The 25,605-nt window shown below is 38.5% G+C and overlaps 2 protein-coding genes across 4 annotated transcripts in view; both read right to left on the bottom strand.

Moving 5' to 3' along the window:
- The window catches only part of LOC117292446 (myosin-1-like), a 99,799-nt gene extending 86,202 nt beyond the window's left edge, over positions 1-13,597 (bottom strand). Inside the window, exon 1 of the mRNA XM_033774482.1 lies at positions 13,481-13,597. The gene's annotated coding sequence lies outside the window, so the exon portion shown is untranslated. The remainder of the gene's footprint in view (positions 1-13,480) is intronic.
- A 1,130-nt stretch (positions 13,598-14,727) lies between these two features.
- LOC117292093 (ketimine reductase mu-crystallin-like) lies at positions 14,728-24,478 on the bottom strand. 3 transcript variants are annotated; one of them, XM_033774014.1, is made up of 9 exons: positions 24,356-24,478; positions 21,716-21,900; positions 19,723-19,873; positions 18,617-18,679; positions 17,943-18,044; positions 17,482-17,659; positions 16,676-16,797; positions 16,239-16,323; positions 14,728-16,119 (listed from the first exon to the last, which is right to left on the bottom strand). In XM_033774014.1, the coding sequence occupies exons 1-9, from the start codon at positions 24,383-24,385 to the stop codon at positions 16,043-16,045; spliced, it is 993 nt and encodes a 330-aa protein (XP_033629905.1). In that variant the 5' UTR covers positions 24,386-24,478; the 3' UTR covers positions 14,728-16,042. The 3 variants fall into 3 exon arrangements, with proteins under 3 accessions (XP_033629905.1, XP_033629906.1, XP_033629907.1); XM_033774015.1 differs by having other exon boundaries at positions 21,716-21,915; positions 24,356-24,439; XM_033774016.1 differs by lacking the exon at positions 24,356-24,478 and adding an exon at positions 24,262-24,282 and having other exon boundaries at positions 21,716-21,915.
- Positions 24,479-25,605: the final 1,127 nt, after the last annotated feature.

Genomic DNA, 25,605 nt, shown 5'->3' with positions numbered 1-25,605 from the left:
AGAAAAATGGGCCGAAATGCAGATCATCAAAATTGCTACAACACTGCAGGACAAGCTCATTTGATCTTGTGGTAATACTGCTCTAGAAAGGCAAAGGCTGTGGATTTGAATCCGACTCGAATAGTATACAGGTGTGGTCGTTTGTTTTGTGTGTTGTTTGTTCCTTGTTTTTTTTTTTGGGGGGGGGGGGGGATTCCACAGGACCTGGAAAGAACTAAGTTCTTCCTCTAAGGTATACACACATTGGTGTAGGGTAACCACATCAATTAAACAAGTTTTCATGCAATTATTACAAAGATCAAATCAAGGTCTAAAATCTAATTCATGTTGATAGATGTTATAGCTAACATGGCCAGTTTGTGTTGTGACCCGTGTAGACGATTTCAATGCAAGAAAACTTCCGCCTTTCCTGGCCGCAAATTGGTCCAGGTGGGTCCCTGCATCTCAGACATGATATAAGATGACACATTTGCAAAACAAAGAAAAAGGCCCTTTTCTAGTCAACAACCCACCTAAAACCATAGAGGGGGGAGCGAGTTTGACACCAAAATGTACACTCTGAAACCAGCTTGCAGTCCTGCGTATGATATTCGGGCAAGATGGTTTACACCTGCGTACTAATTGGATACACTGAATGTATACAGGATACCACACCAAGGGGGGTATGTCTCAACCAGTTACGTCTAGGAATTAAGGTGAAACACACCAATAATATTGTAGGTTTTTTTTTCTTCTTCAAAAAACCACAGTGATGTTTTCAGTTTGTGTGTTATTAATATTATTTTAAGAAAAACAACAGGCAGGTTGTTGTCAAACAGGATATACACTGTGGGTAGTATCAAATAATTACCATCAAAAATCTTAAACATAATTTACCTTACACCTTTGTAATAGGGACTTATTGAAAGTGACTTTGAGCTATTTCAACATTCTAAATGAAATTGAATAAGTATAGGATTTGAAACTTTATATGGTTAGAGGTTTGCGGTAGCACCATGTGTTGGGCTCTTTAGACTATACGGTAGTGCTGGTTTTGAAAAGAACTGGGGGTCGACAACCGTATGTTCTGAAAGTATGGCCTCCTGAAGACGATCAGAGCATACTAATCGAAACATTGAATTGTCAACCACCTGTTATTTTCCACACCAACACTACTCAAACCGGTGGTTGACAACTAAATGTTTCTGATCGTCTTCAGGAGGCTAAGACTTATTAGAGCATCCTTTTATTAGAGCATACAGCTTGAAATGATGAGTTTTCAACCAACGGTTCTATTCAGAACCAAAACTACTCAAAAGAGATTCACCGCAAACTTCACCTTAAATCGAGTATGCCAACATTTTTGCTGGATTTTTCACTTTAAAGGCAAAGTAATGAATTCTGCAGTCTTTTTATGTGTAATCTATCTAGATGCGCGTTGATTAATACTCTAAACTTGTACAATTATGCCCCTTCGAAAAATGAAAAAAAAAAAAAATAATAATAATCTTCCAGCTTGATCATATTTTGATAGTTAAATGATGATAAGACAGAGTTCCTTCTATTTGGGTCACGTCAACAGTTAACTAAGGTTTCAGTGCCATACATCTCCATCGGTGATGCTCGGATAGCTCCCTCGCTGAAAGCTCGGAACTTAGGGGTTATTTTTGATTCATCAATGACACTTCAGCCACACATCAACAACATTGTTCGTTTATCATCATATCACATCAGGAATATAGGTAAGATTCGCAAGTACTTGGACAAAAGTGCCACTGAAAAGGTCATTCACGCATTTGTTACTTCTCGTCTTGACAACGGCAATGCTCTTCTCTACAGTCTTCCTAACAACCAGATTTCCAGACTTCAACGGCTCCAAAATACTGCTGCCCGCATTGTGACACTGTCTAGAAAATCGTGTTCTATCACCCCCATTCTGAAACAACTACACTGGCTCCCTATCTCTCAACGAATCATCTTCAAGCTGATGCTCATTGTCCACAAAGCTCTTAATGGCAAGGCTCCCCACTATATTTCTGAACTGCTTCAAGTTTACACTCCATCAAGGAATCTTCGATCAAGTTCTATGCTTCTCCTCATTGAACCCAAGTCTCGACACTCATGGGGTGACAGGTCTTTTTCTTCAGCCGCGCCACGCATCTGGAACTCTCTACCACTTAATCTTCGATCTTGTCTTTGTACTGCAAAATTCAAGTCTCTTCTCAAAACTTATCTTATGTCACAGGTTTTCAATGACTAATTTTGTTGTGTCTGTTTTTCTTTGTGTTGTGTTTTTGTTTTTGTTTTGTTTTTGGTTTTACTGCGCCTTGAACACCCAGCAGGGTGGATATGTGCGCATTACAAGTCTTATTATTATTATTATTATTATATTGCCTCATTGGCTTTACACAAAAAATACAATGTCCATTTGAAGTGAAATTGTCAACAACAGATTGAAAAACCCTGTTGCTCTAAATTTTGATAAGTAGTCTTGGTGGCCTTTGCAATTTTTGGTTTTTATCCCCTCCAATTCTCCAGAGACATGCGGTTTTGAAAACTAATCAGTTTTTAAACAATGCAGCAGGCCTTGAGAAGATTTCACTGTATGATTTATTCCCAGACACAAATTTGCTGGTGAGTGATGAACTTCATTGTTGGTGGAAAGTCACTTGGGTATTGGGCCCCAGTGTTTTGTTTAGTCTTCCCGAATGTTGCGCTGACAGGCCAGTAAATATACCTTCCCCCCCTTGTGAGGGGAAATTTTTATTGTAACATTGTGTGGTTATATTATAATAAAAATCTTGAACTTAAATTGTACAGGAGGGCTGGGGGTGAGTGTGTCATGGCAGAGGGTGTGAGCCAGGGGGGCTTTGGTGGGGCGTGTGCTCGCAACCCCCTTTTGTGTTAGGTCATCGTAAACTTATTATTATAAATTTACAGTTTGAACAGTTGACTTTGGACAGCAGATGACCACACTTTTGACTCAACCGCCCAACATTTTGAAACAGTTGAGTTCCCTTAAGGTAATCTGAACATTTGACAAAGGGTGAGTAAGTATTACCATGGAGGTAGACTCACACATGTTTGACTACTATTTTTCCAGATTTAACATTTGAATATTAATGAGTTTCAATGTAGACCATAAACCATAGGCCACTAAAGCCAGGACTTCCTGCAGGGTTGACTTGTACAGCCCAAACGATAATCAGAGACAATTACTTATGTGATACATAATACAAAAGATTAGACTGTAAAAGACCAGGTTCTCACAACAAATAACATGAAAAAACAAGTACAGATTTTTACATGATAAGTCATCAAAAATGTGTTTGGACAATTACGAATTGTGCACACAACTGTTTGAATGTGGTGAATACAGGGCACTGGACAATCCAGCCTTATTTTCTATTCAAAACCCCAAATCTTCAAACAACACAAAATATAGGGGCCTTTTTTTCAAGCTAAACTTTGTGGAGACCACAGGCTGTCCAGATTCCCACAAGACCTGGTGCAAACAATTCAATTTTACGGTACGAGAAGAATTCAAACTATTGCAGTGCTTTTGTTTGGTTTTCCCAAGCTCAGCCGTAAAAGTTGTTTCAAACTTTCATGAAAAGCGTGGGGGTACATCCAAGGCCATGGGCATAAGAACAAGGATTTTGTTTCTGTAACTGAGGCTTTTCTAAGTTATTTTATGTGTTTTTTTTTTCTTTAAATTGTTGGCTGCATGCAAAGGTTAATCAGACCTGATACTTGACCTTTTCTCAAAAATAAATGACATATACAATCTCATTTTCCTTCTTGTATTTCCTTCTACTTTTTTTCAGTGGAATTGCCAGGCCCTGAACATAATCTTTCAACAACAAAAACCCACCAGTTGAAATAAAACAGCTTAATAAAATTATTCCTAACAACAGTGAATCACCTGCCACCACTAAAGTAAGGTTTCTATTTGCTCACTTCAACCGCAGACGTGCTTCCACCAAAGATCTTCACCACACCAGTAAGAGCTTTTGGTTTTGTGAGGCCCTTAAACTTTACTTCTTTAATCAAACCACTGAGTCTACGCCCGGCGCCTTATTGGAGCCATCCAAGTGCTCTTAAGGGTTAAATAGGTTACCTTGAATTAAAAGAAGACAATAGTCGGGCACTTGCTTCTGAGTGGAACACCACTGACTAATCAATAGTCCGTAACACGTCACGGTAACACGTCACTTTTTATTGTTACCGTCTTGTCAATGAGTTTTTACAACCTAGCGACAGTTGTGTAAATGATGAAGGAGGGGTGGGGGGGCTCCTCTTCAGGTTTTATTATCCAGTAGGGATGTGGGACTGTCATAAACCTTGATTGGGAAACATGTGATAATCGGGTGTTAAATGTTTTCTCAAGAATTCTATAAAACAGGTATAGCATGAATGATGCCTCAGGAAATTTTCAGAGTTTTTTATGCGTTTTTGTTATGCGTTTTTGTTGTGCGTCACATGATTGGTACTCGACCAATCAAACTTCGTTCGTTACCGAGGTATAACAATGATGGTTGTCCAGTATAATGACTGATCTGTGATGGCAAGTTTAAGAAACAGCTTCCTTGAGTATTTAATTTTATAAATTTCCAAAACCCTTTAAAAAGGGTTTGGGTAATTTTTGTTCATCACAACAGTTTTAAAATTAAATTAAACTTACAAGATTTAATCATAATGATGGAAGAAAGCTTCCCATAAAATATTAGTCAAATTACTTGCTGAGGTGCTGTAGTTCTTGAGAAATAAGCAAAACAATTAAAACAAAAAACTAGACAGAATTTTTGTTTATTACAAAAACACGGTGTTCGGTTGAACGTTACGTAGTTCAAAAACACTGAACCATAAAGATGTTGTTATTTTATAATAAAACTTGTATCACATTTTTTTAAAGCTCCTTCTTTCTTCACAAATGCAATATGTTTGTGTGAGATTGGCTTTAGGTTTTATTTTGCAATTCATGGAAACCTTCTAAAAATTTAGCTCACCCTGCACGGGATGCTGTACACAGATTTGATAATCAACAGCGACCTCTTTTGTTGGACAAACGAGAGCGCTGATGGGATCCAACAAAAACGCTCGCGCCATATGATTTTTACCATGACGTCATCAATGACTGAGTTGTATTGTAAATCTTTTTGTTTATGCAAGTTAAACTTCTTTGATTGTTTGCATTTCGCATCAGATTGGATTCACACATATAGCCCGGTTCATACTTCCTGCGAATGTGAAGCTAATTTCTCTGCGTCACAAAATGAAATGGAGCGCCTACCGATTGTTTTGTCACCAAATATCGCTTTACATTCGCAGGAAGTATGAACCGGGCTTAACACGGAATAAAACAATTTCTCACTAAAAAAAATATCATCAATATTTTACAAAAACAAATCTGTTATTCTGATAAGATCTTTGTCCTGTGAAGCCCCTTGTTCTATTTTAAAGGCAGTGGACACTATTGGTGAAGTGGAGTAGTTTTCGAGAACGAAGTAATTTTCCACAAATTTGATTTTTGAGACCTCAGATTTAGAAGTTTCAGGTCTCAAAATCAAGCATCTGAAAGCACACAACTTCGTGTGACAAAGGTGTTTTTTCTTTCATTATTATATTTCAACTTCGATGACCGATTGAGCTAAAATTTTCACAGGTTTGTTATTTTATGCATATGTTGAGATACACCAAGTGAGAAGACTGATCTTTGACAATTACCAAAAGTGTCCCGTGTCTTTAATCTTGCAAAACACCTTGGGCATCTTTTCAGGTAGATTTAGGTGCTTTACATATTGGTATGAATTATCATGTGCTAACACATGTCTTTAAAAACAAACTATAATATGCCCTGCAAACCCAAAGGCACCTTTGTATGGGGCTTAAAACCCTTAAACCATTCAGTAATTCTGTAAAACATCGAATAGATGTAGGATCCACTGGCCTAAGCCATACGCTAAACGAATACACAAAAAAACAAGTGAACCAAGTTGTTGTGTCGAATACTACAAAATTTCTTAATCATGAAAATGCATGCCCTGGGCAGTGCATTGGACTCACCTTTAGTTTGTATAGATTGACCCATCCCATGTCCACAGCAATCCAGCAGAGTTGGGAATTAAGACGAAAATGAGAATATTTAATTTGAAGTGTTTTTTCTTCTCTCGCTCCTTCTGGCTTTTGAGAGGCTGATTTCATCACAACGTGCCAACAACCGTCAGGTCATTGCCCCGATCCATCTATAGACACATGTTGATGTATCGTTTCTTTATTCTATTATCTGCATAAAAGCATGCAGAGAAGAAGGGTAAAAAAGGATTTTGAAAACTTCTCGCTGGAAATTATTTTGAAGATTTCTTTTAGTGATTGGCGGGAGAATTTCTTCTTATTATCGGAATTAGCAATCTGGTTAACATCTTACTAGAGGGAAAACGGCAATTAGAGTTTACTATCAGAGTAGGGCCTACTGTGATATCAATCTCTAGAAGGTGCGCAAATCACATGTTGCAATAATTTTCTTCATTACTTTGAAGACTAAGTATGTAAACAGGGGACGTGATAGGCTGTTGAGAAAAAACATGAACTCTGAGCGCAAAGCGCAAAAACGTCAAGCACAAAAACTTGCGTGCATGAAGGCCACTATATTGGGCTTTGCAATACCAACATTTATCTTTGGTTTCAAAAAGCCCAACTCAGCAACTCTTCGTGTTTGCATGTACATGCCTATACTTTTTTTAAGGGCAAAGTGTACTATTTGGTTTATGTTTTAATCTGATAAATGTTGATGCAGTAAAAGTAAATTAAAAATTTAATTTAAATTCTTTTTTTGTTCTTTTTTTTAAGTGAAATGTTTCTCATATAAGGCTTTAATTATACAGGCGAAAAGTGCTATAGGATTCTAACCATAACTAAGTCTTGCCATTCATTTTGTAATTACGAATCGTATGCCTTCCCTTAACAAACATCATGGCATATATGTAATTTTGAATGATGAGTTTAATCAATCTCAAGGGGGCAGTAAGGCGATTTTTATCTGGTATTGGCAATTTGCCTTAAGCTAAGAGCAAGTTCGAGTGAGGCACTATAGTCGACTATAGTCGACCATTGGTTGATTTTGCCTGGTACCCATGATGTATTCATTGCATAGGTAACCATGGAACATTGACCAGTGGTTGACAAATGGTCGCCACCCGAACTTGCTCTATGATGGAGAAGCACAAGACAGAATTCTCAAGGAGTGTTTTCCCCTCATTTATTTTGTACAAGTGCAAAGTTTATCTTCTATACTTCACAAAAAAAAAAAAACATGCACAAGTACAACCACAGAGCGTTATAGGCTCTAACATTATGTTGAGAGAAAATCTCATTTGTGTCATCATCACAGCTTGAAAGCAAAACCACTGTCCACTAGCGACAATTTCAAAATTGATTTCGTTAAAGAATAGTTCACTTATTTTTAATAATTTTCCTTCAATTTGTACAATCACAAACCCATGTCTTTCATCATCACACTCGCAGCATGTCAATATTCCATCAACACCATCAGCCCAATCATCAAGGTCTCTCCACTAACGTCACAGTCCATTATTTACCCTGCTCAGCTCACCCAGAAACAACAGCTGAACAGTCAGTCATTTTTCATTTCTTGTTGTAATACCTGGAGTATTGGATTCTACCTCCAACCTTAACCACAAGGTTTCTGTTCTTAATTGTGTCTGATGAACCCATTTCATTGAGGTTGATTTGCTTTCCAACACATCACTTTACACCATTTAGAATGTGGTCAAATGCAAGTCGTTCAAATCAGTCTCAGATCCAGAAAGGACTTACATTACAAGACTTAGCTTTAAAGACCAAGTCTGCTTGAATAGATTCACCGATGTGTAAAGCACAGGTATGGCTATGGTTAGAATCCCACCACAGTTATGCCTACGTGGAATTTTGTTCACAGGATTTGCTCACGGGATTTGTTAGTGTACACAGTATGCCTACAGCGCTTTAAACACAACAGTGTAAAAGTAAAAGCAATTATCCTTTCCGGGTGTATTTTTATAACAAAAGCTAAATAAAGATTAAGAATATGAATGAGAAAAATGAGTTTATAATAATAGCTCAATAGTTTCATTAATGAAGGGATCTCAGTATTTTCTCCTTTGGTCAACGAAAAACATGACTTGGTGGGTGTCTGGTACTACTGACCCAACCAGGGGCTGAACATTTCTTTACACCACCAAAATAGTGGTGCCAGATATTTAATCCCCCTTGCCCACAGGCAAAGTAATGAAAACAGTAACTATTTGAGGTGCCTTTAATTACTGCATCCAGCATTGTGTTTCAAACAGTCTCTTTAAATAGACACGTTTGCATACAGCGGGACTAATTGGGTGAACGTAACACACAACAGACCAAGAATGGATTTTGACCCCCTACTGGTACAGACTGTAGCACCCCCTGGATGGTAAGGCGTGATTGTTTCGCAGGTCTGTGGTCCAGAAGAACAATGTTTTTGGAGTAGGTTACACTTTTATCTTTTAAAATCAAATAGTGACCAGGGGTTATTTTTATAGCAATATATTAAGTGTCTTGAAGTCGTCTTTCTTACTCAAACCTTGGTGTGTTTTCAAAGGCACTGGACACCTTTGGGAAATTGTCAAAGACCAGTATTCTCGCTTGGTGTATCTCAACATCCATAAAATAACAAACCTGTGAAAATGTTGACTCAATTGGTTGTTGCAAATGCAAGGTAATAATGGAAGACAAAAAAACACAAGTTGTGTGCTTTCAGATGCTGGAAGCCGAGTGAGGTCTCGGAGGTCTTGAAATTAAATTCAAATATTTTAGTGAGAAATTACTTCTTGCTCAAAAACTTTGTTTATTCAGAGAGAGCCGTTTCTAACAACGTTTTATACTATCAACAGCTCTCCATTGCTCGTCACCAAGTTAAACAAATTATTTTGAGAAATAACCAATACAGTATCGGAGTATAAGTACCTTGGAACTGTTATAGACGATAAATTGAAGTTTGATAAAAACACAAGTTGTACAACTAGTAAACTACGTCAACGTTTGTATTTTCTCAGAAAGCTTATCTCCTTTGGCGTAGATAACACAAAGACAAATTTGTTTGTTTCCCGCCAAAGAACATCATTATACCAAAAGAGTTTTGTTCAGCGTGGAGTTGGGTTCTGGAATGGTCTGAGTAACTCAATTAAAAAATCAATTACTCTACCTGTCTTTACAAGAAATTTGAAAAAGCAACTACTTGATGGATATTCATAGATTATGACTGTTTCTGCATTGCCTAGGTTATGTTATCTTTCAACACACCTTACATTAGCCGTTGTTGTGTTTGTCTGTCAAGTCTATTGTCTGTACAATATGCGCTGGTGCTGTTATTTTTGTGTTCGTCTGTCCATAGGTTAAGGAACAAAAGCCACGGCTTCACCTGAACCTAATTGTTGTCCAACCGCTTATTACATATAAAATTGTTGTTAATCTATTATTTATATTGCGTATACATTGTAATAGCCTACTTTATCATAAACATGTTATTGTGTAACTGAATGTAATGTTAATCTATGTACTGTAAGATGAATGGGCAACGATGAAATAAATGTTAATGTTAATGTTAAAATTTTAGAACTGTTTTACCGCACTATTTTACAAAGTGTTTTATCTTTTAGCCTTATTTGTGTTTATGGAAACATGCTATCTCGGGACAAACAATCTTTTTTAAGAGTAGTTAAGCAAGCTAGAAAAATAACCAGAGTCGAACTACAAAGCCCAGAGGCACTCTACCATGACCAAGTTTGCACTAAAGTTAACATGATCCTGTCTGACCCATCCCATCCCATGTACCCTAAGTTTTTATCAAGTCGCCGGCGGGAGGATCGCCTTTTACAACGTAGAATTAGGACACAACGCTACAACAACTCCTTTGTCCCTACTGCAATCCGTTTTTACAATGGCCCTTAAGTCGGCTGTGTTTTATGCGTTGTCGGTTTTAAGGACTTCTCTTGTGTACATGTTACCTTGTATATAAATATTGCTGTGCATAATTGTTAATCCATGCTAGATACATATTTTTCTACCTGATATTCTTAATCAATTAATATTTTTATCTATCTGTTTGTTGTTAAATAATTTTAAGCGTTTTTGTCTGTACTGTTTGAATCATGGCCAGTTTTAATTTCCCCAGTGTGGGATAATAAAGTTCTTATCTTATCTTATCTTATCTTACTATCCAGGGCCTTTAAAGACAGTATAGCCACATTTTCGGTATGAGAGGGGGGGGCGGGGAAGCATTTGCATCCATGCTAGTAGAGCAAGGAACTTTAAATTAACCAGTCAGTGGTCGCAGGGACTTGAGAGGTTTGCGGTAACACCATATCTTTTTTTTTAGCAGTGTTGGTTCTGAAAAGAACTGGCTCCATCGAACCAGACTCAAAGAAAGAGATATTCACATGGCGTTACCACGCAAACCTCTTAGTTTTACTTCCACCAATGTAGAGTTTCAAATCCTCCAGTGTCTTTGAGACATAAGGCCTCTTTATTCCCAGGGAGAGGGGGGCAACCTCATGGAATAGAATAGTGTGAAAAGGGGGTTAACTGACAATCAGACCATAGAGAACGATCAGACTGTCCTAGCTCTATAAGGGTATGTTCAGACAGCGTACTAAGTTAGACCTGAACCGGTTTAACTTTTACGAGCAGCAGGGGGTGATCGTAAAAATAAAACCCCTTTGCGTTCAGACAGCACTGAGTTAAACCCGATCCGGTTTATCTTTGGTTTTAAGAGGTCAAAGAAAATGCGACCCCGTTACTCTAACATCCTGTTTATTGTCCTGTTCATTGGTCACCGTGTGTTTACGAAATGATTACGGAGGTCAATGGGTCGCCTGTTGTGAGTTAAACCGGATGTGGTCTTTTTTATTCTGTCCACACACAGTGTTAAAAGATAAACCCGAAGCGGTCTAAAGATAAACCCCCTCCCTGGACGGTTTATCTTTTGTGGGTTGAACTCAATTCGGACTAACTTTAGATCCGTTCAGACACACTGAGTTGAACTCGATCGAGTTGAACCATGAGTTAAACCAACTTTAGTACCGTGTCTGAACGCACCCTTAGACCCTTAAATCCAGACAATGGCATTTGTCAACAAACAGAGTGTAGGCCCAGGGTCATGCCCCTAGGGAGAATTGAGTGAGGAGAAACAGTAAGTAGGCCGTCTTTCGGTGCCTTTGTCTTTAACCTTTTTTTTAAGCAACTTAATTATGAGTCACATTGCGGTCTTACAGTGTATTTCTGACCACACATCAAGAGTCCCCACTCACCATGTCCATTACACAGAAAATGTTTGTATTTATAATTGTATTATCAATCAGTGTTGCAGGTCTTGAGACTGGTCAATTGTTGAGGGTCTGGGTTGTTTCCAATTTTCCATTTTGTCTTGATTTTCAAGACTTGGTCATGGACTCAGAGTCTCATGTCCAGACATAGACCCAGTTACTGGGGCGCTCCTTTTTTTTTTAATTTGTCATTATCCATCTGACATATAATGAAAAAAAGAAAAGAAAACGGAGTACAGCCCAGATTTGTGCACGGTCTGCACAGTGTGCTGTGCACAGTTTCCAACTGCCTCCCCCCTCCTAGTCTTCATGGGAATGACTCGGTCTCATATCTCAGATTTGGCCAGGGAGGTTTTTTGACATTGATGTCTGTTATGGAGATGAAAACTAATTTTACAATCAATCTTCTACCGTATCCGATCAGGACAATAGATCGATCCATTAAGCTCCGCCCCATTGCGTATTGACCAATCACAACGCAACTAAGGTCCGACACTAAGGTCTGACATGCATGCGCGTATTGTTGGCGCGCGCGGCAGAGTTGTGCAGAAAGGCATTGGAGAGCCCCACGTGTTCTTGCTCACACGTGCGTCGTGGGCGGAGCCTACTGGATCGGTCTATTGGGTCCACAAATTGTCTTTTTCCACTCTTTGCCTATCCTGCGCTCTCCGATGTTCCAGGTAGAAGGTGCTGTTCGCAATGATTACTTTATTTTTCCCAACTCTTCTGAGGCCTAACCCATCTATTTTTTCCAGTTCCTGTTTCATTTCAAGTAGGATGCATTTTGGGAGTCTGTTGTGTTTCATTCTCACTATGTCACGTGGCCAAAGTGTACTCCTTGAACTATGAGGTTCGTTCGGCTATCGTCTCCCGTTACGGATGATAGCTGAACGAACCTCATAGTTTTAGGAGTAGCCTCAGTATACACTACAATACAAGCAACATGTGAAAGAGCTGCATTCAGTAGTTGCCTTTTGTATTGTACAGCGTGCGATGAAAATTCAAGGCGCACCCCAATCTGGCGTGGGCAAAATAAAAAAAATTTAAAAACAAGAAAAAAGAAAAAGAAAAAGAAAAAAAAGGGCGGGGAGGAGGGGGGATGACACAAAATAAACTACATACATGGGTATTTTTTTTTCAAAAAAGCTATTCATAGATACCTCAGACAGTTTCCCTATTCCTATTGGTGGAGAGCGCGTCACATGGGTGTGTATAAACCTTTGTTAATGACCGGTAAAAAGTGTTAATTCATGGGTGAGACACGCGACCTTGCACCTGTTCTTATAAGACAGTTTTTCATTCCTATTGGTCGAGAACAACGGCTGAAACAGTTGTGCCACATCACGCGATACGCGCACAGCACTCCCTTATAAGGAGTTGTTTACCCGAGGGCGGCAGAGGGCTTTACCATTTCATAGCTGGAGGGGTGTTGTGTTGAAAGAAATCATTTAACAAGTATAATTTTTGCATTTATTTTACTTTGGTATTGTACAGCTTCCGATGAAAATTCAAGGCGCACCCCAATAGATGGCTCAACACTCGACAACACTAAAAGTCTAAAGCATCAACACTTTTTTTAAACCAAATAAAATTAAATGTGTTCGTCATGATGGAGATTCATCGAAAATGGCTGCACTCAGTGAACATCGAGGGAATAATTAAATTTGACTGAGGAAGTTCAAGTATCTCTTTAAAAATAAATGTTTTAAAAGTGTCATTTAAAAATTTAGCATCCAATTCCAAATCACCCAGGAAAAATGAACCCATCCATTGATGGGTTTAATTTAAAACCGCCGAGCGGACCAGCCTACTATACTATTTACTAAGTACTATTCCTATTTATACAAAAATCTATAGGCCTAATAAAAAAAAACTCATTTTGACATTTTAATAGGTGTTTGGTCAAAACGGATAACTAATGGTAAAATTAATACAAACGGATAACTAATAGTAAAATTATTAGTTAAAAAAAAAAAAATTAACAAGCCGTTCCTTGTTGTGTGGTTGCGGATTTTCCCACATATTTTTGAGCCCCTCTGGGCTCTGTTTTTCTGTGCATTTGTAACATTTTGCTTTGGTAACAACAGACATGAGCTGTCTAGGCATATGTTTCAATCATGTTTTGGCATTTCCATGTTTTAACTTACCTAATCATCATTCATGCTCACTCGTTTCTTCAATCACAGAGTTCCTTCCCTCCATGTTTCAATGAATATTAACCTTTTTTGTATTGATCTTTTTTGACAGCAGAGCAGTCGTCAAGAGTCCACGTGCGCTCACCAAAGTTTTGACGGCACAACATAAACTAGCAATAGAGGGCGCTATACCCTTTTGTAGACCCGCTAAAACTTTTGAAGGCGCGGAAAGTAGATCAAAGCTGGCGGACTGATAAGCCCTTGGTTTTGTTTTAAATAATTAAACAATATCATAGTTATTTAGGTTTTGTTTTTGTTTTTTTTGCTCAGCCTGTCTTTTTTTTAAGATAATTATTATTTACATACAAACACTTTGTCTTATATGGGGCAAAATAATTATGATGTAGTAGAAATAACCATTCATGGAGGTAAAACAAGACACTACACCAAGATTCCCAACCAGTGACCAGGGTCTCAAACACAAACACTTTCTAACATGTCCTTCAAGAGTTGAAGTAATCATCACAAATAAAAACAGTCAAATAATCAAATTTAGTGTGGACCAGCATTCACATATTATTGTGACTCAATATACACATTAAAGGCACTGGCCACTTTGGTATAATTACTAAAAAATAACTGTTACCATAAAAACTTACTTGGTAACGAGCAATGGAGAGTTGTTGATATTTTAAAACATTGTGAGTAACGGCTCCCTCTGAAGAAACAAATGTTTTTGATAAAAGAGGCCACTTCTCACTCAAATCAAAAGACTTAAATAAAACTCAACCTTTTAAGGTATCCGGAAGTACACAAAGGTATAATTACTTGTATTATTCCGTTGCAACTTTGATAACCAATTGAGTACAAACTTTCACAATTTTATTTTATTACATGCATAATGTTGGGATACACCAAGTGAGGACATTAGTCTTTGACAATAACCAAAGTTGCACAGTAAATCCTTACTCGTGGAAAAGATTTTCAAACAACTACCCTTTTAGACAAATTTAAAGAGAAGGTGCCACCATGACCATTTTGTGCAAATCTGTGGACGTTTATATTTTCAATCTAATGTCTAAAATGCTGTAATAGTCTGGATCCTGAATATGCACATAATACAACTAATTTGGTGTGTTGATTGAAAACATGATGAAAACAAATTTATTTCTCCCAAACTAAAGATGTAATAATCGGACATTACAAGTGAACAAATTATTCTAAAACCAAACAATAAATGATCAGTGAAAGTGAAGAAATATTTGATACGTTTCTTAAAATTTATTTCATAGTTGTACATTTGTTTTTAACAATGGCATTATTTACTAAGGAAAAGGAAGATGATTGTTAAACTTGCGATACATGAATTTGATTTATTACATTAATTATGTCTTCACACCATGTCAAAATATAAGATGCTCTTTTTAGAAAACAAACCAATCAATTTATTAAAAGACAACAAAACCTGTGTCCCCTCATCAATTTTAAAATCTATAACATATAGTTTGTCTTGAACAATACAAAGATTCATCTCTATGCTTAAAAAAAAGCAAGTGTTCTGGTATCTGATAGCGCCCTCATTGTTGATTGGTTACTAATAATGTAAAAGGCTGAACCATTATATAGACCTTTATCATGGTGCGCCCATCTGGTTCTTTTTTGTATAATGACTATAAGTATACATTACTATTGTTTGATACAGGGAGCAAGACCAAGATGGTGGCAGCATGTTAAAGATCTAGTTAGTAAACCAAGAACTGTACTATCATGTACAATCACCATTCCAACATACACAAAGTTGTGTTTAATTTATCAATTACTTAGGCTTGGAAAGAGGTTGCTCATGTTCATGTTCAAATGATTCACAAACATTTTCATAAGGAGTTTACCCTCATTAAAGATGAAAACATGGACAAAATGAACAAAAATTATTGACAGAATTTCTCACAGGTGTGTGTAGCATTAATGAGTCCAACAGGTAACCCTCAGTTAGACTGCTATTAGTTAACAAAATTGCCTAGAAGTATTTTATTTCAAACAATTGAATACACTATTCTATGTACCAAATACATTTTTAAAACACCTTCCTATTTGCAAATATTATATATTGTATCAAATTGTTAAGTTATTATTTTATAATCTCATTCAAAAATACCGCAAAATAATTTGTGTAAATTTTTTAAAAGTTTTTATCAAACTGGCAAGCCCAGGCCCGGAATACTACACAGAGGCCGCGGAGGACATTACCTTCGTTGGAGGTCATACTCCATCCTCCGTTGCCCTGGTCTTGGCCTTGGGGGCCATTCAAAAATTTCCCATAGACTTAAGGTTTATCGAATGGAAGTGCCCTTTGTCAAATGAAAATGGCCTTGCCCTCTCAAGGTTGAAATTCCAGACCTGTAGGCCCTTTCAAATCTAAGAACTTTTCTGTCAAGAAATTAACCAGATCCTTCACCAATTGTGGCATTTCAGTTGATTCAGTTAAAGAAAAACATGAAAGTTGTAGAAATTAGCACCTCTTCACTGTATGTCCTCCTTACCATACTTTCAGCAAACTTCCACTTTCAACAACCACTACAGCAAACTTGTGGATGTGCCGTGCACCTTGTCAAACACCAGTTTCGCGGCGACCACGTCTTCGATTGCCATCCCTATGTAAATGAAACAATGTATATTATTTTATATCATTTTACCAATGAATTTTACCAATGTAGTATGCGACCATAGTATCCTAGTGAAACAAAATCACACAACACAAAAATGTTCTTACCCAAAGATTTGAAGATTGTGGTTTCATTCTTTCTTGCTTTGAGTTTCCCCGCGATCACTTCACCGATCTCACCAAATACTTCAGCCTAGCATAGAAGGGGAAAACGAAAGCATCGTTTTTTGTTAAATTCTGAAGTAACGTAGCTTTTGAGAAAGAGGCAAATTCTCACTCAAATAAAAAAAAGACTTCAGCTGATGCCTTTTATTATGCATCTGAAAGCACCACAAGTGTTTTTTTCTTTCATTATTCTCTAACAACTAAGATGACCAATTGAGCCCAACTGTCACAGGTTTATGCATATGTTGGGATACACCAAAGAATACTGGTCTTTGACAATAATTACCAAAGGTGTCCAGTGGCTTTAACCATTCACTTCTGCTGGATGTGAAGTTGGAAAAATCCAAGCTATCGAATTCCAGAGCCCAACTTTTGTTTACCTTAGCTATTATAACATCTCCGGACTCATTCACTGCACTTTCCCTACTGTCTGCATAGATGACTGATCTACGAACAAGTACTGGGTCAAGCTCTTGCTGATCTGGCATAGGAGCACCAACACCTGTGAAAGGCAAAGGGAAACTCAGGTTGAGGCCCCAAAAGAAACCTTAAAAGGTAAAGTATACTTCTTCTTTTTTTAAGAGTGTGTCATGGATGAGTGGTTTAGAGCATCAAATTCAAGTTCTGGTGGTTAAATTCATTAGAGTGTGGGTTCGAATCCCGTTTGTGACACTTGTGTCCATGAGCAAGATACTTTACTATAATTGCTTCTCTTCACCCAGGGGTATAAATGGATACCTGAGAGGGTAGAGGTTGATATTGGGAAAAGCCAGGGAGCTGAGAAAGATTAAAGGAATGTTATTGGCCTAATGACCAGGGCACTAATGTAAAGTGCATTGGGACATTGTTGTGGCATACAGACATTGGTTTAACGTCCATGATTAAGAGTCACACAAATCAATAAATGGTGATTTGGTAAATAGCGTCAATACTTAGTGGAGTCATTGTGAAATCAGCGGTGAGCTTGGTAGGATTCAAACCCACAAACTTGTGATTGCAAGTCCTGCAGTCTAACCACTGGACCATGGCCGATGCTCTAGTTTTTTAAAAGCCACACAATCCCACAGACCAGTGAAAATTCTTAACATTGCTAGTCCTAGTTTAGCGGAAATAATGAAAATGATTCTTTAGTTGTTACAGATGTTCTTTCCGATTTCAAATCAATTTTCAATTCTCTACTGCCTACAATTGATATGGGCGCCATCTTTGACCCATTCACTCTGGAGGATGGGTGTGGAAGTTCCCGTTACCGTAGCAATGACATCCGCATCCTTCACCGCTTCTTGGGCAGTCTTGCAGGCCTTGCAGCCATACTTGGCAGCAAAGGCTTCCGCCCTGGCATGTGTTCGATTCCACACACGGACCTGTAGGGATAGTGTGGTAAATGAACGGTCCTTCAAGCAAGCTTCACGGATTAGCAGGGTATTTTTGCTTGTGCGCACTCCATGTTACTAGGGGCGGCATTCTTCTTTTACACAGCTAGTGCAGAAATTCGGTGCTTGCCCTGCAAGCGTAGGATGATGATCGTAAGCGCAGATTTTGGCGGTTAGCAGAGCCGTGATATTAGGCCGTGGTTGCCCTCCTCGCTTCCATTGAAAATCCTTAATCAGTTCATGCCTCCCACAACCCATAATAAGGAAAACTCACCTCTGAATACCGGTGGACATACCTCAGGGCATCCAAATGAGCTTTCGCTTGGACCCCAGCTCCTAGGATGGCTAAGATCTTAGTTCCGTCTGGAGCCAAATACTGAAAAAATGATAGAAAAGGTGAATATCAAGAAACAATAATAATGTTAGGCAGAGATGGTTCTTGTGATCGATTAGCTTAGTGTGCTACATATTTGGCAGCACAGGCTGTATACTCTCAAGGCAGCTGAGATGGTTTGAGGAATGAATTAAGGCCCAGTGACCAGGGGTACTAATGTTGGAAGCTCTTTGAGATGCCCTTTTGGTGTGTAAAGCGCTACATAAAAACCGACTATTATTATTATTCTTTTTAGATAGCGCTTATATCCGCCACTCAGTGACGCTCAAGACGCTTCAACATTCAGTATTTCTCTGCAAGGTATGTGGGACTATACATTTGAAGTATGAGACCTACTCCTTTTACATAGCACCATGTAATGGTTTACAAGGAACTATGGTGCAATATGCTGCCAATCAAACCAGGAACACCAGGGCGAACCCCTTCTCTTTTCAATAGTTGCACTGGGTTCTTTTACGTGCGATACACAACACATGGGACCTATGGATTTCAGCCCATCTGAAGAATAACATTGCAGAGAATAATTGACCTCAAAAATTCATGAAAATCTTTACCTTTGTAGCAACAGCTGATGCTGCAGCCGTCCGCAGAGCTGTTACTGTGTTCCCCTCTATAACCTAGAAAGTTATCAGTAGTTGTGAAGTTTGTTAGTTTTAAAATGAAGGATACAATGATGCCAACCGGACCACTACTCCTAGAACTATTTCGGTTTCGTCCGGCTATCGTCTCCCGTAACCTCATAGACGAACATATGTCGCTGGTCGCCCCCTGGCACATTGAGATATCAAAGGACACATACAGCAAGATTAAAAAAAAGAAAAAAAGAGAGATTTCTGATTCAAAAATTCATTGAACCATGGGTCGTTAAACGCGTATGTTCGTCTATGAGGTTACGGGAGACGATAGCCGGACGAAACCGAAATAGTTCTAGGTAGGAGTACCGGACCACGTACTGTACAAATTAATGTTACAATACTGATTTTTTAGTAATCGGTGATAAACAGATCATGCTTCATTTGTGAACACCCAGCAGGGTGGATACGTGCGCATTACAAGTCTTATTATTATTCTTAACATTCAATCATGCTTATTTTGGTAGGTGCAAGCTAAAAAAAAGGAACACGTTGCCTTGGATCGGTTGAGTTGGTCTTTGAAAAGCATTTGTAACCGTTTGTTATAATGGTTAAAAAGATGATTTATAATAATAGTAGAATACAATGTCCACACAAGTTTGCCTAAAAATTGTGTGGTTTTCCTTTTACTTTGCGAACTAACACAGTCAGCCATTTCTTTATTTGACTCCCATAAATGGCCGACCGTGTTAGTCGACGAGGTAAAAGGAAAACCACACAGTTTCGTACAATACTTGTATGGATCAATATACATGTATTGTACTTCTTAAAATATCTTTCTAATCATACGCATTTTATAAAAAAGGGTTTCAAAGACCAACTCGACCAATCCAAGGCAACGTGTTCCTTTGTTTAATACAAATAAACACCATGTGGCTAGTGCTAAGTGTGCTGTTTTTCCATTATAATTAGAGTAATTATTTATTTGCTTATTGTTCTGTTTCTTGTAAAGCGCTGTGGTACCCTGTGTATAAGAGCGCTCTATAAATGCCTGTTATTATGAATAAATTATCATTATTATGACTTACAGCTTTCATTGAGCCATTGTTGGCATCAGACAATATAATGGTCGCCTGGATGACTGGATGGGGTGTGTTTTCATTCCTGGGGAATATTGTGACTACCTTGCAGGCCAGACCGTTCTGATTTCTGCTGTAGCCAGGCATGGACAGAAACACTCTGTAGAGAATCAAAATTAAACAAAAAACTAAACTTTTTCTCCAGAAGACGATCAGAGCATACTGATCGAAACGTCAAGTTGAAACCAATGGCTCTTTTCAGAACCACCCCAACTCATTAGAGATAGTCATTACATGGTGATACAGCAAACCTTTCTTTATAAAATTAAACCAATCGGTGATCCTAAAAAGGGAACATATTCATCCACTTAAAGGCACTGAACACGTTTGGTAATAACTGTCAAAGACCAGTCTTCTCACTTGGTGTATCTCAACATTGCAGAAAATAACAAACCTTTGAAACTTTGAACCAATTATAATTTGAACAAATTAATAACAATTTCTGCTTAGCATAAAGGAGCAGGATGCCAGTCTTAAATTGTACAAGTGACATTGAATTTTGGCTAGTAACCTTATTCTGGTAGGCATAATTATTTCACACTGTTTTTAGAGGTACTTTTTGTGCTTTTAAAAGCAGCTCTATGAAAATGTGCCCCGGTGAGACGGGTGACTGCTTTATATTCCCGAAACACCTACGTTCCGATATTCCAAAACTCCCCTTGAAGTATGATGTGGTTAGGGTTAAATTAGTTTCAAAATGTTCTTTTTGTATTCTACTAAACACAAAACTTAATACAATTAATACAATGCCTGATTTAAAGACATAGAATCATGCACTCGAATGGTTGGGACCAACTTTGTCCCTAAAGTTGAATACACTGTCTTCTTCTTTTTTTTTTTTGGGGGGGGGGGGTCTTCAATTGCCAAAGTACTTAATACTGAAAATACTCTGAAACAGAACTGTCTCTGACATACAAAAGATACAGATATATTATTTTGCAATGATTACTAGGCTAATCTAAATCTGTTGACCTTTTTTAAAACAAGTTTCAGACATCACCTCATTTCTTCATTCCTTTTTGTTAACTACGGTAGTTTATTGGCCTTTGAGATATCAAATATCAAATACATTTCAAGTGCTCGAATGTACTTGAACTTTGGCATTAATGCAAAAGGGCCTATGATATAGGCCTAGACTGGGAGTTGGTTACGCAAATAGTTCTTTTAGATACACAATACAACATTTCTATGCAATATGATACAAAATGTATTGTATCGTGTATCATTTATAAGTAAATGTACACCAACTTCCCATTGTGCCAGTAGGTTTGATTATAATTCAAACAGCAAATTTAGTGTGGCGTTCATCATTTTAAAACGCAAACAAGAATGCCGTGTTGACAAACACAAATGCCTTGCTAGCTGAGACAAATCTCATTTTTAAGTTATTAATCCTGCCAAGTAACACCCATAAAACGGCAGAGATCAATCTTTTTCTCAGTGTTTGTTCAAATGAAAAAGTTTAGATTATAAAACACTGTCTCATTTTGATTCTAGTCTCTCTTCATTTGGATTCTGGTAAATGAAATCCCAGTCCAGCAAAGATTCTGAGATAAAAGTCCTTTGCTCTTGTGGATTTCCTCCCCAAATTCGAGCCCAGGTGTGCTGGAATATACTTATTTGATCAAATTAAAACGTTCCCATCGACATCTCAGTTGGCCAAAACTCACATTGAGCGGCAAAGCCTGAGTTTTGAAAATTGAGACTCAGGCCTGGGATTTCATCTTTGAGAGGGCATTGAGGCCATTTTCATTTTGCAAAGGGCACTTTCAATGGAAAATCTTTTAAAAAGTCTTTGAGAAGTTTTTTAAGGGGGAACCAATGCCAAGACTAAGGCAACAGAGGCTATGATCTCCATAAAATTCCAGGCCAGGAAACTCACAGTTGATTGATCTCCAATTCCAAATCTTCTCTAATTGTAATGTCTAGTTCCTAGACCTACCCATCACGATTCTTCACAGGTACGGATGAGCGAAGTGGCTGCACCACTCCCCCGTCTGGGCCACTGGAGAAATCAGCCAGGGCCATCTCCAAAGCTGGGATTAAGTCCTTGTACGTCAGGACGTCTTCAATCTGTTGTGATCCAATGTATGGAATGGAGTCCGAAGCCATGGCGGCAAACTTTACCTATTATGGATGACGCTGTAACCCAAAAACATATTGTGAATACAAATTTGACTGAGTGTTTAATAATAATAGATCACCTTCATAGCTTCAACTATAGTATTGAGTAAAGCAGTAAAAAAAAATCAAAAAAATTGACAGAAGAAATTACCTAGGATGTAGTGCACATAAAACTAAGTAGCAAAATCCTGTGTTTTCAGTATTGTCTGACATAAAGGCACAAAATAGCAGAAGTCTTAAATGTATAATCGCAGACTCCTAAAGGTACACTATTGTGTGTGTGTGCGTGTGTGCTGGGGAGGGGGGGGGAGGGGGCAGGGGAGTCTATGGTCATGGTGCCGACAACCAAGCCCTATCCTAGCTCGTCAGGGGCATATTTGTTAAGTGCCCGCCCACAAGAGATAGTTCACATTGAGGTAATTGTATGTTGTTACCACTACACCAGCACCAGCTGTCAGGGTGAGCCTGACACAGTTTCATGAAGTAATAATTTCTCAAGCTCTGGGTACGTTCCGATTCAAGCTTTCCTGTGTCAACCCCGCGGTGCTCATTCGGGTGAGCCCCTGACAAGAGCTAATCAAACGATAACACTCGCCCTCTCGACTCGTGGTGGCGTCATACAGGCCAGCCCCAAGTAACCCGTTCCACAAGCAGGGCACCTGGGGCTGACCCGGGTGAGCCCCTGGAATGACATCAAAACTATTCAAACACAACAGGGGCAGACCGAGGTCGACCTGGGGAAGCTAATCGAACGCACGCTATAAAGTGACATACTATAGGGCCTAGTGCTTTTTAACATGGATAACTTTCCATATGGCGCCACTTATTTCACTCATTTTTACAAAAAGGGATAGGCTTATTTTTTAGATCTCATAGAGGTAATTTAGATACTACTATATTATATTATTAAATATCCAGTGGTGGCGCCATGCGGAAACCTTTCCTTTTAACACTCTAGTAGCCAGCCAAACTACTTAAGTGAAGAGAACTCGTTTGTTGTTTTTACCAATACCACTTACAAGTTTGTTTTAAGTAGCCTATAAAGGCCCGGTCCCACTGCAGCATTAACGAGAACGATAACGATCACGACGCAAAGAGAACGCGTTCTATTGGTTGAATTGCTCCACGCAGAATACGCACATTAAACCAATAGAATGCGTTCTCTTGGCGTCGTTATCATTATCGTTCTCGTTATCGCTGCAGTGGGACCGGGCCTTAACGGCTATACTATTATAGGTCTACTATAAATGACTGTCTCGCAGAGTAAAAACTTGTTCTTCAACAAAATCAATATCCAAAATCAATAATCAATACAAACACTCGTTCCTAATGAAAACTACAGCAGAATTGAACCTCCTCCCAGCTGCTGTGAGAGAAGCTCCCTCACCTGACACATTAAAAAAAAGCCTACACAACTTAAACTTGTTAAAAATATCAAAAGTAGAGCGCATAACAATGGGAGACTTTCTGGGACGATAGAGGGCAGCAGACTTACCGGGTAAATCCATTGTTCTCAGAATTATGCGCATGTTCAGAACTACGTAAACAATGGAAATTTACCCGGTATGTCTGCTGCCACCTAGCGTTGGAAAGTCTCCTATTACGAGTCCCCAGCACCACACACCTGCAACCTATACATCCCAACATTGGGAGATTGATTGCAGTATTGATCCAGATCCAGATACTAACTATTTTATATATTAGTTATTACTGGTCCTTTCTTTCTGTGGGTGTTTTAACATGGAGGTAGGAATATTCTGGCATTTGGCTAGTTGCGATAACGTGAGGCCGTCGGGAGTATCCTGTAATCAATTCAATGAATAGGGTCCTAACTAACCAGACCTAACTTGGTTGGAAGAACCGCAACAGACACTGATACAGTGACACAACTCTGAATTGTATCTGAACATAATTTTCTTCCGCGATCTGAATCACTGTAGTTGTTGGCAACTAGTTTTTTGTCATATTTTTATAAATAAATATTTTACGCTGAGAGTCAAGCGGTGGCACTAACATTCCTCCATGCACTAACTAGTACCAACTAGTGGATCCACTGAACCCCTATAAATAAGCCCACTCTTCTCTTATCTCTTCAGTCTCCTGACGATGACTAGAGCAAGCTAGTCCGTCGAAACGTTGAGACCAATTACAGAACTGACTCCGCGGCAGCACAGTTAATACGATCATATAAGCTAAAGTAGTAGTCCAGTCTAATTTCTATACCATCCGCCCTGGTAATAGTTAAAAAGCAGGACAGTTCTTTTCAGAACTGAGAAGTCTCCCGAACCTCCGATTATCTACTCCACGGCAGTAGAATAAAGCAATGGTGTTACCGCAAACCAAATAATATAATACATTACCAACTTGTTACTACTCTAGTCAGTGCCAACGCTTTTGAAAAGTTTCCCTGTCGTCTGGTTTGAAATTATAGAAGAAGTTCCGAAGTTTACAATGTTACCTTGATTTGCGGTTGTCCAAAGTACGTCATCAGCTAGCCCCGATTTAAAACTCACCGAGGTAGAATTATGCGACTGCTGTGGACAGATTCAGTTCCCTTGAGATTTGTCCGTCCCCCCTGTAAATTGCCTCACCAATAACAAACCTCCAAATGTGGGCCAAATTACTAAGTTTTTTCCCGACAGCGCCCTCTTTTGAATCCTCCCCCTCCTCAACCACAGAGGCCGGCCCATGTTGACAGATTTCACTACGACTCCCAACTGCCCCCTCCGATCCGGTCCTCCCCTAACAAAAACACCCCGAAAACAACGGGTGCCACATAAAATAATGTCATAAAAGAGGAAAGTCGCAAATATGCGTGTGTTGTTTTCCTTTCCCTGTCGGTAGGATTTATTTTTGTTTTACATAATCATTACGCCATTCGCAATTGTGTTTTTTTTTCTACCCAAATTAATTACTCATTTTCTCGCGAGTAGGCCGCATCTCGTGAGTCCGGTCGTAGGCCGCGCCTACGTCAAAAACGATGCATGATTTATTCAAAATTTACCAATTATTTACAAAATAACTATTTGAAACCATAGTCCGTCGATCCGAGAATGTTTTTTACATCCGGACATGTAATGATATGAAATACACTTGAATTTTTATAAATGCACCAATGAGATTTTGTTGTTTACCCAAGATGTTTTAATGAATATGCACCGACCAGATTGATCACGTGGTGCTCTCTTTTCACATTGACAAAGAAACTATTACAAAAGTCACTAATATTAACTTATTCCTTCCATCGCTTACTTGAAATCGTCTGCACTTGAAATTTATAAGCGTGTGTTCAAATATTTATTTATACTTATAAATTAAATTGAATTGATTTTGTATGGAGTGCCGTTTTGCTATAAAATGACAAATTGGTGTCTTTTTCCTTCAAATGAGGGTAGGTCTACTGACCCTACTCATGTGGAATATAATGCAATTGCCACTGCATTGTTTACCATTTAATGTTCACATCCAACTCTTAGGATGCTGCCGAGAAAAAGTTTATTGCACTACCAAAATATTCTACCAGAGTTGGTTGCCTCAACAGGTTTGATTTTCCATACTATCATGCGTTGGATCTTTTCTCCCACGTTAACAAAAAAACGACTGTGGTATTTCACTACCAGGTGAGCAACCGGGCGTACTTCATTATACTCGTCTAGAGGTATGGTGAGGGAGATAGCTCAGTAAGCTATCAATAGTAACCGCTTAAAT

Source organism: Asterias rubens, chromosome 7, assembly GCF_902459465.1.
Source record: "Asterias rubens chromosome 7, eAstRub1.3, whole genome shotgun sequence".
In the NCBI taxonomy this organism is placed as follows: domain Eukaryota; kingdom Metazoa; phylum Echinodermata; class Asteroidea; order Forcipulatida; family Asteriidae; genus Asterias; species Asterias rubens.
The sequence above is the reverse complement of the archived record's forward strand: the minus strand, read 5'-3'. Positions and strand labels throughout refer to the sequence as shown.